At 50.6% G+C, this 14431-nt stretch overlaps 1 protein-coding gene across 1 annotated transcript in view; it reads right to left on the reverse strand.

Annotated features, from left to right (window-relative positions):
• The window catches only part of setbp1 (SET binding protein 1), a 74173-nt gene that overhangs the window by 47873 nt on the left and 11869 nt on the right, over positions 1 to 14431 (reverse strand). The window contains 1 exon segment of the mRNA XM_065011629.1: positions 13554 to 14117. Within this exon segment, the coding sequence (XP_064867701.1) occupies positions 13554 to 13955 (402 nt within the window). The 5' untranslated portion in view covers positions 13956 to 14117.

Below are 14431 nucleotides of genomic sequence, written 5' to 3' on the forward strand. Positions count from 1 at the left end.
CACCTCCCCTGCCACATACCTAACTGTCTCTGTGTTGTAGGTAGCCTTACCCATACCTAACTAACTGTCTCTGTGTTGTAGGTAGCCTCACCCATACCTAACTAACTGTCTTTGTGTTGTAGGTAGCCTTACCCATACCTAACTAACTGTCTCTGTGTTGTAGGTAGCCTTACCCATACCTAACTAACTGTCTTTGTGTTGTAGGTAGCCTTACCCATACCTAACTAACTGTCTCTGTGTTGTAGGTAGCCTTACCCATACCTAACTAACTGTCTTTGTGTTGTAGGTAGCCTTACCCATACCTAACTAACTGTCTTTGTGTTGTAGGAAGCCTTACCCATACCTAACTAACTGTCTTTGTGTTGTAGGTAGCCTTACCCATACCTAACTAACTGTCTCTGTGTTGTAGGTAGCCTTACCCATACCTAACTAACTGTCTTTGTGTTGTAGGTAGCCTTACCCATACCTAACTAACTGTCTCTGTGTTGTAGGTAGCCTTACCCATACCTAACTAACTGTCTTTGTGTTGTAGTTAGCCTTACCCATACCTAACTAACTGTCTCTGTGTTGTAGGTAGCCTTACCCATACCTAACTAACTGTCTTTGTGTTGTATGTAGCCTTACCCATACCTAACTAACTGTCTCTGTGTTGTAGGTAGCCTTACCCATACCTAACTAACTGTCTTTGTGTTGTAGGTAGCCTTACCCATACCTAACTAACTGTCTTTGTGTTGTAGGTAGCCTTACCCATACCTAACTAACTGTCTCTGTGTTGTAGGTAGCCTTACCCATACCTAACTAACTGTCTTTGTGTTGTAGTTAGCCTTACCCATACCTAACTAACTGTCTCTGTGTTGTAGGTAGCCTTACCCATACCTAACTAACTGTCTTTGTGTTGTAGTTAGCCTTACCCATACCTAACTAACTGTCTCTGTGTTGTAGGTAGCCTTACCCATACCTAACTAACTGTCTTTGTGTTGTAGGTAGCCTTACCCATACCTAACTAACTGTCTCTGTGTTGTAGGTAGCCTTACCCATACCTAACTAACTGTCTCTGTGTTGTAGGTAGCCTTACCCATATCTAACTAACTGTCTTTGTGTTGTAGGTAGCCTTACCCATACCTAACTAACTGTCTCTGTGTTGTAGGTGTCAGAACAATACTACTGTACCAACTACTGTTGGGCTGTGGTTTCCATGGTGAAGCTGCATCAGCCTCTGAAAGGTCAGAGGTGAGGGGTCACCATACAGCACAGACAATGTGTTAGGAGGCTAGAGTTTCACATTCTGTCCCCAGCATACACATACACACCACACACACACACACACACACACACACACACACACACACACACACACACACACACACACACACACTGTGAATAGCACTTGGATAGCACAGTGGGAATGTGTGAGGTGAGATAGTGCTACCACGGCAGGGCCGGTGTGTTGCTGTGGTCGTAGAGGCACCCGGAGCTCCCATAGCCCAGCCGGAATGTTACAACACTCCTGTCATCTGAGGATCTCGTGTCTGCTTAGTCCCTCTGACTGACACACACACACACAAGCACACACGCACATACAATCAACCCCTCAGGGCAAGAGCGAGTGGAGGCCAGCGAGTGGAGGCCAGGCCAGACTACAGTTGTCTCAACCATGACCCCCTCACATAAAGACATATTGGTCCAGTCAATATTCCCTAGCCTGCTCTTCTCCCTACAAGCCCAGAAGGTCAGACAGGGCCAGAGTTAACCTTGCCTCTTTGTCGCTGTGCAGCCAGCCTACCAGTTTGTGTGTGTACCTCTCTATCTCTCTCACTGGGGGTGACCTTGCAGAGTCATTATTTCATTTGAGGTGTTCACATTGCAGCACAAGCAGATAGGATTAGGAAGCAGCAGAGCTGGCGTGGAACTGTGTGTGTGTGTTTGTGTGCACAGTCTGTTTTGACCATTTTGCACGGTCATACATGCCCTCAGGTTTATTTGTGTGTGTGTGTGTGTGTGTGTGTGTGTGTGTGTGTGTGTGTGTGTGTGTGTGTGTGTGTGTGGCAGTGGGGGGCAGAGCATGTGAGCGGAGTTGAGCGGTAGGAAATCCCGCTCATTGCTCATGGAGCGGTGCTTTCTGGCGCTCCACATCCTTCCCAACCGTTCCGCTAAAAACCGCATCGTGCTCACAGGGAGAAACTCATGAGCTCCATTCATTAAAATCACCATTTAACCAACACCATCTATTTGTGTGACTACCTGGACCTACCATTTGGTTTTGAAGTAGCCTATGTAAACCAAACCATATGATTTGAATGAAAAGTATTTGAATAAATCTGAAAAGGGGGCGGCAGGGTAGCCTAATGGTTAGAGTGTTGGACTAGTAACCAAAAGGTTGCAAGTTCAAATCCCTGAGCTGACAAAGTACAAATCTGTTGTTCTGCCCCTGAACAGGCAGTTAACCCACTGTTCCTAGGCCGTCATTGAAAATAAGAATTTGTTCTTAACTGACTTGCCTAGTTAAATAAAGGTAAATAAATGTAAAAAATGCTCATCATTTGAAATAGGCTACATGTCATATTAAACAGCATATAAACACTCTAAATAGGCCAGACAGGTAGGAACGAAAATGTATTATTTGGGATATATCATCTCAAAGCTATAGCCTACAAAGAATTACATTGTGAAGCGAGTGCAACACTAGGTTGGTAGGGACTCTGCATTTAAACAACATTTTGTTGTATTAAATCATTTTAATCCATATATTGCGCATATAGGCTGTGACTTACTTAGAATTAAATACAAATGAAACAGGAAATTCCTTATTAGGCTCTCAGTCTACAGTGCCTTTCAATTCAGTTTTAGACTTTTAGAAACATGAGTTTGATAAGAGTCTGTGGCTTCAGGGTCATGCGATGGTGACTGGAGAGCAGACCAGCAGTGGAGAATATCCTCTCCTCACTTGAAGAGCCACTGGGGATGCTAAACACACTTCGGGTCATTCTTGCCAGGCTGGGCAGCGATGCAGAGTTGTTTTTCTATTAGGTAGGCCTAAAGGGTTTTAGGCAAAATAACCAGATCAAAACAGAAAGCTCCTCGAAGCTCCTACGGTGCATTCGGAAGGTATTCAGACCCTTCACTTTTCACACATTTTGTTACGTTACAACATTATTCTAAAATGGATGCAATAGTTTTTTTTCCCCTCATCAATCTACACACAATACCCCATAATGACAAAGCAAAACCTGGTTCTTGGGTATGATGCTACAAGCTTGGCACACCTGTATTTGGGGAGTTTCTCCCATTCTTCTCTGCAGATCCTCCAAAGCTCTGTCAGGTTGAATGGGGAACGTCACTGCACAGCTATTTTCAGATCTCTCCAGAGATGTTTGATCGGCTTCAAGTCCGGGCTCTGGGCCCCTGAAGGACATTCAGACACTTGTCCCGAAGCAACTCCTGTGATGTCTTGGTTGTGTTGGAAGGTGAACCTTCACCCCAGTTTGAGGTCCTGAGCACGTTTTCATCAAGGATCTCTCTGTACTTTGCTTCGTTCATCTTTCCCTCAATCCTGACTAGTCTCCCAGTCCCTGCCGCTGAAAAACATCCCCACAGCATGATGCTGCCACCACCATGCTTCACGGTAGGGATGGTGCCAGGATTCCTCCAGCCATGACGCTTGGCATTCAGGCCAAAGAGTTCAATCTTGGTTTCATCAGAACAGAGAATCTTGTTTGTCATGATCTGAGAGTCCTTTATATGCCTTTTTGGCACACTCCAAGCGGGCTGTCATGTGCCTTTTAAGAGGAGTGGCTTCCGTCTGGCCACTCTACCATAAAGGCCTGATTGGTGGAGTGCTGCAGAGATGGTTGTCCTTATGGAAGGTTCTCCCATCTCCACAGAGGAACTCTGGAGCTCTGTCAGAGTGACCATCGGGTTCTTGGTCACCTCCCTGACCAAGGCCCTTCTCTCCCGATTGCTCAGTTTGGCCAGGCAGCCAGCTCTAGAAAGAGTCTTGGTGGTTCCAAACTTCTTCCATTTAATAATGATGGAGGCCACTGTGTTCTGGGGACCTTCAATGCTGCAGAAATGTTTTGATACAGTTCCACAGATCTGTGCCTCAACACAATCCTGTCTCGGAGCTCTACGGACAATTCCTTTGACCTCAAGGCTTGGTTTTTCCTCTGACAGGCACAGTCAACTGTGGGATCTTATATAGACAGGTGTGTGCCTTTCCAAATCATGTCCAATCAATTGAATTTACCACAGTTGGACTCTAATGAAGTTGTAGAAACATCTCAAAGATGATCAATGGAAACAGGATGCACCTGAGCTCAACTTCGAGTCTCATAGCAAAGGGTCTGAATACTGAATATAAGTTATTTCTGTTTTTGTTTTTTTTACTGTTTTCCCTTTGTCATTATGGGATATTGTGTGTAGATTGATGAGGGAAAAATGATACAATTATTTCATACATCTTAGAATAAGGTTGTAACGTACAAAATGTGGAAAAAGTCAAGGAGTCTGAATACTTTCCGAATGCACTGTATGCCAGGCCTATTGAGCCAAAATCAATGATGGCCTGTTGTATAGATAATAGAACAAAAATGAACAAAACTTCTAAGAGATCTGATTTTTAGTTTATAAATACTTTGCTACAATGACACACTAATGTTACCCACCTTGTTCCTTTCTGTTAGCATGTGCACGTAGTACACCGTCAGTTAGTACATTCAGGATACAGGTCTTACCCACCTTGTTCCTTTCTGTTAGCATGTGCACGTAGTACACCGTCAGTTAGTACATTCAGGATACAGGTCTTACCCACCTTGTTCCTTTCTGTTAGCATGTGCACGTAGTACACCGTCAGTTAGTACATTCAGGATACAGGTCTTACCCACCTTGTTCCTTTCTGTTAGCATGTGCACGTAGTACACCGTCAGTTAGTACATTCAGGATACAGGTCTTTTCAGATTCCACAATGATTCTTTAGTTGTGGACACTACATCACCTCGCTCCCTCTCTTGCTCTTTGTCCTCCTCATCTTTGTTAGTCCCCTTGATTTTGCACCTTTTCTTTATGAAAATATTTAGTGAACTCCATGACAGTAGCTAAAGAAAGGGGCTATAGCAGCACACAAGTGGACTAGAAATGCATGCTGGGCCACTCCCCGCCCCACTCCCCGCCCCACTCCCCGCTCCACTCCCCGCCCCAGCTCCGCTCCACTACCCGCTCCACTCCCGCCCCACTCCCGCCCCACTCCCCGCTCCAGCTCCGCTCCACTCCCCGCCCACTCCCCGCTCCACTCCCGCCCCCTCCACTCCCCGCTCCAGCTCTGCTCCACTACCCGCCCCCACTCCCGCTCCAGCTCCGCTCCACTCCCGCCCCACTCCCGCTCCACTCCCCGCCCCACCCAGCTCCGCTCCACTACCCGCTCCACTCCCGCTCCAGCTCCGCTCCACTTCCCGCCCCACTCCCGCTCCAGCTCCGCTCCACTTCCCGCCCCACTCCCCGCTCCACTCCACTACCCGCTCCACTCCCCGCTCCACTCCCTGCTCCACTCCACTCCCGCTCCAGCTCCGCTCCACTACCCGCCCCACTCTCCGCTCCAGCTCCGCCCCTCCCGCTCCAGCTCCGCTCCACTCCCGCCCCACTACCCGCTCCACTCCCGCTCCAGCTCCGCTCCACTCCCCGCCCCACTACCCGCTCCAGCTCAGCTCCACTACCCGCTCCACTCCCCGCCCCGCTCCACTCCCCCAGCTCCCCGCCCCACTCCCGCACAACTCCCCGCCCCCACCCAGCTCCGCTCCACTACCCGCTCCACTCCCGCCCCACTCCCCGCTCCACTCCCGCTCCAGCTCCGCTCCACTACCCGCTCCACTCCCCGCCCACTCCTCCAGCTCCGCTCCACTACCCGCTCCACTCCCCGCCCCACTCCACTCCCCGCCCCACTCCCCGCTCCACTCCACTCCCGCTCCAGCTCCGCTCCACTACCCGCTCCACTCCCCGCTCCAGCTCCGCCCCACTCCCCGCTCCAGCTCCGCTCCACCCCGCCCCACTACCCGCTCCACTCCCTGCCCCACTCCCGCTCCAGCTCCGCTCCCCGCCCCACTACCCGCTCCACTCCCCGCCCCACTCCCGCTCCAGCTCCGCTCCACTACCCGCTCCACTCCCCGCCCCACTCCCGCTCCAGCTCCGCCCCACTCCCGCTCCACTCCCGGCTCCAGCTCCGCTCCACTCCCGCCCCCACTCCCGCTCCAGCTCCGCTCCACTACCCGCTCCACTCCCCGCCCCGCTCCACTCCCCGCCCCGCTCCACTCCACTCCCCGCCCCACTCCCCGCTCCAGCTCCCGCCCCACTCCCCGCTCCACTCCCCGCTCCACTCCCGCCCCAGCTCCGCTCCACTACCCGCTCCACTCCCGCCCCACTCCCGCTCCAGCTCCGCTCCACTACCCGCTCCACTCCCGCCCCACTCCCCGCCCCCACTCCCGCTCCAGCTCCGCTCCACTACCCGCTCCACTCCCCACCCCACTCCCGCTCCACTCCACTCCGCTCCACTACCCACTCCACGCCCCACTCCCCGCTCCAGCTCCCCGCCCCACTCCCGCTCCACTCCCGCTCCACTCCCGCCCCAGCTCCGCTCCACTACCCGCTCCACTCCCCGCCCCACTCCCGCTCCAGCTCCGCTCCACTACCCGCTCCACTCCCCGCCCCACTCCCGCTCCAGCTCCGCTCCACTACCCGCTCCACTCCCCGCCCACTCCCGCCCAGCTCCGCCGCTCCACTCCCGCTCCAGCTCCGCCCCACTCCCGCTCCACTCCCGCTCCAGCTCCGCTCCACTCCCCGCCCCCACTCCCGCTCCAGCTCCGCTCCACTACCCGCTCCACTCCCGCCCCGCTCCACTCCCCGCCCCGCTCCACTCCACTCCCGCCCCACTCCCGCTCCAGCTCCCGCCCCACTCCCCGCTCCACTCCCGCCCCAGCTCCGCTCCACTACCCGCTCCACTCCCCGCCCCACTCCCGCTCCAGCTCCGCTCCACTACCCGCTCCACTCCCGCCCCCACTCCCCGCCCCCTCCCGCTCCAGCTCCGCTCCACTACCCGCTCCACTCCCACCCCACTCCCCGCTCCACTCCACTCCGCTCCACTACCCACTCCACGCCCCACTCCCGCTCCAGCTCCCCGCCCCACTCCCCGCTCCACTCCCGCTCCACTCCCGCCCCAGCTCCGCTCCACTACCCGCTCCACTCCCCGCCCCACTCCCGCTCCAGCTCCGCTCCACTACCCGCTCCACTCCCCGCCCCACTCCCGCTCCAGCTCCGCTCCACTACCCGCTCCACTCCCGCCCCACTCCCGCTCCACTCCACTCCGCTCCACTACCCGCTCCACTCCCGCCCCACTCCCGCTCCAGCTCCGCTCCACTACCCGCTCCACTCCCCGCCCCCACTCCCGCTCCAGCTCCGCCCCCACTCCCGCTCCAGCTCCGCTCCCCACTACCCGCTCCACTCCCGCCCCCACTCCCGCTCCAGCTCCGCTCCACTACCCGCTCCACTCCCGCTCCAGCTCCGCTCCACTCCCGCCCCCACTCCACTCCCCGCCCCACTCCCCGCCCCACTCCCCGCTCCAGCTCCGCTCCACTCACATACTCAGGTGGGGGTGGGGTAGACACAGATGGACAGCTGGTGTTTCTGTGATGGTAAATCACTCAGAAACACCCCTGCCCAAGCGCGCACACACACACACACACCACTCTGGCCCACCCCCTCCACTCTGGCCCCACCCCCTCCCCTCCACTACAGTCTGGAGCGCTTTTTACATTTTTTTATTTAACCTTTATTTAACTAGGCAAGTAAGTTAAGAACACATTCTTATTTACAATGACAGCCTACCAAAAGGCCTCCTGCGCGGACGGGGGCTGGGATATTTACATTTATTTTACAAATATAGGACGCATCACTACATAAAAGAGAGACCTAAGACAACAGCATAGCATGGTATCTACATGACAATAACAGGGTAGCAACACAACATGGTACAAACATTATTGGGCACAGACAACAGCACAAAAGGCAAGAAGGTAGAGACAACAATAAATCACGCGACGCAGCCACAACTGTCAGTAACAGAGCACATGAAGAGACTGGCAACTGGTCGGTGAAACAGAAAGGTTTGACCGTTGGCAGGGATGTTTTCTGAAAGACAAGCCGGAAAACACACAGCCCACCGCTCATTTACATTTCTTAAGTAACACACACAGAGATGTGCTTTTATTAACTCATCAAGTCCCTCAGGTCACCAACTGCCACCCACGCCTGGGATCAATTCACACATCAAAAAGGCACGCCACACACCCAAACACACATTACAGACACACAACGCTCAGGGGACCACCAAGCATAGAAGCTGCCGAGACGAGATAAGTGTGTGTGTCCAAATCCAGGACACACTAAGGCACTCAAAATAGACACACACACACTGGACTGCTTTGGCAGCTCCTTATCTCCCTCCACAGATAGTGACATGGATTAACAGCTAAATCTGGCACACATGCTCTGACCACAATCACGGCCCTGTGTGTGTGTGTGTGTGTGTGTGTGTGTGTGTGTGTGTGTGTGTGTGTGTGTGTTTTTTTGGACTGCTTACTAAATCTGTCAGGGAGAGTGATGTAGGGGTTGACCCAAGGTTCATTATACCAGAAAACACACATTCATCTTCCACTACTAACACACGGCCACACGCGTTTACTGGTCTGCAGTGACAAAACATACACCCTTACACACATCATTTGTACACACGTCAATCATACTCACACATCACTCACCGTGCACTGTGATGACACTACAGAGATGGCACTAAACACTGTGATGACACTATAGAGATGGCACTAAACACTGTGATGACACTACAGAGATGGCACTAAACACTGTGTTGACACTACAGAGATGGCACTAAACACTGTGATGACACTATAGAGATGGCACTAAACACTGTGATGACACTACAGAGATGGCACTAAACACTGTGATGACACTACAGAGATGGCACTAAACACTGTGATGACACTACAGAGATGGCACTAAACACTGTGATGACACTACAGAGATGGCACTAAACACTGTGATGACACTACAGAGATGGCACTAAACACTGTGTTGACACTACAGAGATGGCACTAAACACTGTGATGACACTACAGAGATGGCACTAAACACTGTGATGACACTACAGAGATGGCACTAAACACTGTGATGACACTACAGAGATGGCACTAAACACTGTGATGACACTACAGAGATGGCACTAAACACTGTGATGACACTACAGAGATGGCACTAAACACTGTGATGACACTATAGAGATGGCACTAAACACTGTGATGACACTACAGAGATGGCACTAAACACTGTGATGACACTATAGAGATGGCACTAAACACTGTGATGACACTACAGAGATGGCACTAAACACTGTGATGACACTACAGAGATGGCACTAAACACTGTGATGACACTACAGAGATGGCACTAAACACTGTGATGACACTACAGAGATGGCACTAAACACTGTGATGACACTACAGAGATGGCACTAAACACTGTGATGACACTACAGAGATGGCACTAAACACTGTGATGACACTACAGAGATGGCACTAAACACTGTGATGACACTATAGAGATGGCACTAAACACTGTGATGACACTACAGAGATGGCACTAAACACTGTGATGACACTATAGAGATGGCACTAAACACTGTGATGACACTATAGAGATGGCACTAAACTCTGTGATGACACTATAGAGATGGCACTAAACACTGTGATGACACTACAGAGATGGCACTAAACACTGTGATGACACTACAGAGATGGCACTAAACACTGTGATGACACTACAGAGATGGCACTAAACACTGTGATGACACTACAGAGATGGCACTAAACACTGTGATGACACTACAGAGATGGCACTAAACACTGTGTTGACACTACAGAGATGGCACTAAACACTGTGATGACACTACAGAGATGGCACTAAACACTGTGATGACACTACAGAGATGGCACTAAACACTGTGATGACACTACAGAGATGGCACTAAACACTGTGATGACACTACAGAGATGGCACTAAACACTGTGATGACACTACAGAGATGGCACTAAACACTGTGTTGACACTACAGAGATGGCACTAAACACTGTGATGACACTATAGAGATGGCACTAAACACTGTGATGACACTACAGAGATGGCACTAAACACTGTGATGACACTACAGAGATGGCACTAAACACTGTGATGACACTACAGAGATGGCACTAAACACTGTGATGACACTACAGAGATGGCACTAAACACTGTGATGACACTACAGAGATGGCACTAAACACTGTGTTGACACTACAGAGATGGCACTAAACACTGTGATGACACTACAGAGATGGCACTAAACACTGTGATGACACTACAGAGATGGCACTAAACACTGTGATGACACTATAGAGATGGCACTAAACACTGTGATGACACTACAGAGATGGCACTAAACACTGTGATGACACTACAGAGATGGCACTAAACACTGTGATGACACTACAGAGATGGCACTAAACACTGTGATGACACTACAGAGATGGCACTAAACACTGTGATGACACTACAGAGATGGCACTAAACACTGTGATGACACTACAGAGATGGCACTAAACACTGTGATGACACTACAGAGATGGCACTAAACACTGTGATGACACTACAGAGATGGCACTAAACACTGTGATGACACTATAGAGATGGCACTAAACACTGTGATGACACTACAGAGATGGCACTAAACACTGTGATGACACTACAGAGATGGCACTAAACACTGTGATGACACTATAGAGATGGCACTAAACACTGTGATGACACTACAGAGATGGCACTAAACACTGTGATGACACTACAGAGATGGCACTAAACACTGTGATGACACTACAGAGATGGCACTAAACACTGTGATGACACTACAGAGATGGCACTAAACACTGTGATGACACTACAGAGATGGCACTAAACACTATGATGACACTATAGAGATGGCACTAAACACTGTGATGACACTACAGAGATGGCACTAAACACTGTGATGACACTATAGAGATGGCACTAAACACTGTGATGACACTACAGAGATGGCACTAAACACTGTGTTGACACTACAGAGATGGCACTAAACACTGTGATGACACTACAGAGATGGCACTAAACACTGTGATGACACAGAGAATCTGATGCTTTTTAGAATAATTCACAATTTTCCAACATCTCTCTGTCCGTCTCCGTTTCTCCCTCTGTCTGGCCTCTCTCCACTCTCTTCAAGAGTCAAAACCCTCTCCTAATGACCAGCTATTGTATCCCTGTCCCCTTTCCCCTCCCCCTCACACACACCCCCGCTCTGAGGGGGTCCCTTAACCAGGCTCTCCATATGCCTGTCTCCCCCCTCTTCCCCCTCGCCCTATCACTCACACTCTGGCCTCTTCTCTTCTCTCTTCCACCATCTGCCACTCCACAACAGAGGGATGAAAGAGAAAGAAAGCAGAGAGAGAGAAAGAAAGAAAGAAAGCAGAGAGAGAGGTAAAGAAATAAAGAGAGAGAGAGAGGTGGTTGGAGACAGATATAGAGGCAACGACTGAGGCAGAAATAGATACTGAGAGAGGGATAGAAAAAGAGAGAGGGGCAGCCCCTGACACGATACCTTGGAGGAGAGAGGCTGTCCATCTGCTCTCTGTCAGACCCCCCTCACTTCTCTCTCTCTTTCACTACACACATATTGGACCCTTTCTGTTTAACCCATTCCTCTTCAGTGGATCAGTCTGTATTACAGTGATAGCTAAAGCCGGATGGAGGGATGGGGAGAGAGGAGGAGTAGAGAGAGCGGGAGGGAGGAATAGTGGGATAAAGGGAAAAGGGGGAGAGAGAGAGAGAGAGAGAGAGAGAGAGAGAGTGAGAAAGGGTGGAGATGACAACAACCCACGCAACCCGCTCAGTGAGCATGCCCACTACTGTCGCTGTCACCACGGCAACAACTGCCAACCATAGCAGAGAGAAAGACAGGCTGAGAGGGAGATCGCTCTGGGGGTCAAAGTGCATGTTTGCTCTGAACACACACACACACACACACACACACACACACACACACACACACACACACAGTAGGTCAAACACTCACTGCAAACACTACAGTCCCCTAAGGACCTAAACACACAACACACAGCACTACAGTGACACCAAACTGAAATGGTGGCTGTGTGTGAGACGAGGAGAGGTTAGAGAGACACAGAAGCCACGTGCTGATTTCATTAGAGGAGAGACGGAAGAGGAGGAGAGAAAAGAGGAGAGGAGGAGAGAGGAGAAAGAAGAGAGGAGAAGAGAGGAGAAAAGAGGAGAGGAGAAAGGTCTGTGACCACAAATGGAGAGAGCAGAGGCCAGCTGTCATTTGCTGATGTCAGCTCTATTCTCAGCATGTGTGTGTGTGTGTGTGTGTGTGTGTGTGTGTGTGTGTGTGTGTGTGTGTGTGTGTGTGTGTGTGTGTTTGTGTGTGTGTGTGTGAGACTGGTTTAAATTACTCTATGAACTTTGACCCTGTGTAACCAAGGAAGCGAAGGAGCTACTGAGAGATAGGAGAGAGAGAGAGCGAGAGAGGGAGAGGGAGAATGGGAAAGACATACCCATTACCTAAGATCCATTCCCTTCTGTACTAGTACACACACACATACACACACACACACACAATATATTGCTCATAATGAGATGCTTGGGTACAAGATGGCTGCTTTTCAGGGAAAAGAGCTGAGTCTGCGAGGTGCTGGGTGTATGAAAGGAACACACACACAGCGAGATGCAGTGTACGAGAAGAGCTGAGCACACAGCAAGAGATGTCAATGCAGGTTAATGACTCTAGAGGAGACGACCTCACACACACACACACACACACAATATATTTATACACGCGGCCAGAAAACCCATGAAGTGGCGTTGTAGAGAGGTAGAGGTGACGGTGTCTCTTTTAAACTGCATTACTGGCCTTTCTATCAATGGCTAAAAGTCTTCAAGCTTTCTGCTTATGGAATCTTGTTAAAACATGGACAATCAAACCAGAAAAGATCTTTCTATATACATCCACAATATATCTATACAATCCATATATCCACTTACAATCCCCTTCTCAGCTGCTATAGCCAACAGCAGACAAGAACCAAATTCGTCACGCGAACATAAGAAAACCCTCTTCAGCTGCAATGAGCTACTGACAACCCAACAGTCAATCCAACACAGCTAACGTTTAAAACAACATTTATAACTATTCAATGTCTTATTTTAAAGTATGTTGAACTATTTAACAACATGAAGAATCTGATCGTTCTATCTCTCTGGGAAGCAACCAATCAATCCCTTCTAGACTGCTGACGAACATTTCAAAGTGCTTCAGCATCATTTAAGGCTACATTAGCAACAGGCTACATTAGCAACAGGCTATATTAGCAACAGTGTGTTCAGACCAGTAACGTTTCTAAATGTATCCTTACCCTCTTCCTAGGGGGTCCCTTGTCCTGTGCTGCGCGGCCCCCCAGTCGGCCCCCTCGGCCCTCCCCTGAGGGGGGTCTGATGGTCATCCGGATCTCCGGGGGACAGATGTAGTTCTCCAGACTCTTGGGGGGCTTCTTGATGCGTTTGGTGGTCTGGATCTTCAGCTTCAGACTCCCCTCCTGGAAGCTGGCTTCTTTAATGGAGAACTCCTGTTCCTCTAGCCCCTCCCCTTCCCCCTGGGACCCCCAGCGCTCGCCCATCACATCGCCAATGACCTCATCACCCCGCGACGCTGGCCCCAGCCCCGCTCTTTCCTGTTCTTCCTCTTCAGGCTCAGCCCTTCCGCCTCCTAACTCCGCCTCTTTGGGTCGGGCTGAGCCAACCAGATCCCTCGGCTCCATCCACGCTCCCGCCAGAACCAGTCAGGATCCAGAGAGCCGCAGCAGCCAGCCAATAGGTTTGCAGAGAGCGGCTGTCCGTCAGACTGGGTTGCCTTGGGAACGGTAGCTACTGCGTCTGGATTGGTTGTCCCACAGGAACACAGGTAATCCAACAGAGCCAAACTACAGAGAGAGAGAGGGAGAGAGAGAGAGAGAGAGAGAGAGAGAGAGAGAGAAATTACTATCAAAACCGAAGTTGTACAATATCCTATGAAAGCCAATAACTCAATAAATTATCGCAAATGCTGAACTGTAAAAAAAAAACAGTTTCCCTCGTATGTATATCTTGGTCTGCATTCACTCTTGCTGCTATGTACGCTGCTGCTACAGAACGATTGGCATGCAGAGTGTGTTGGGAAGAGATGCTGACCTATCTGAGCACAGCTAAAGGACGCAGTGGGCAGAGGAATGCCTCATCTCCACACACACACACACAC

This window comes from Oncorhynchus nerka, linkage group LG27 (genome assembly GCF_034236695.1).
Source record: "Oncorhynchus nerka isolate Pitt River linkage group LG27, Oner_Uvic_2.0, whole genome shotgun sequence".
NCBI classification, from domain to species: domain Eukaryota; kingdom Metazoa; phylum Chordata; class Actinopteri; order Salmoniformes; family Salmonidae; genus Oncorhynchus; species Oncorhynchus nerka.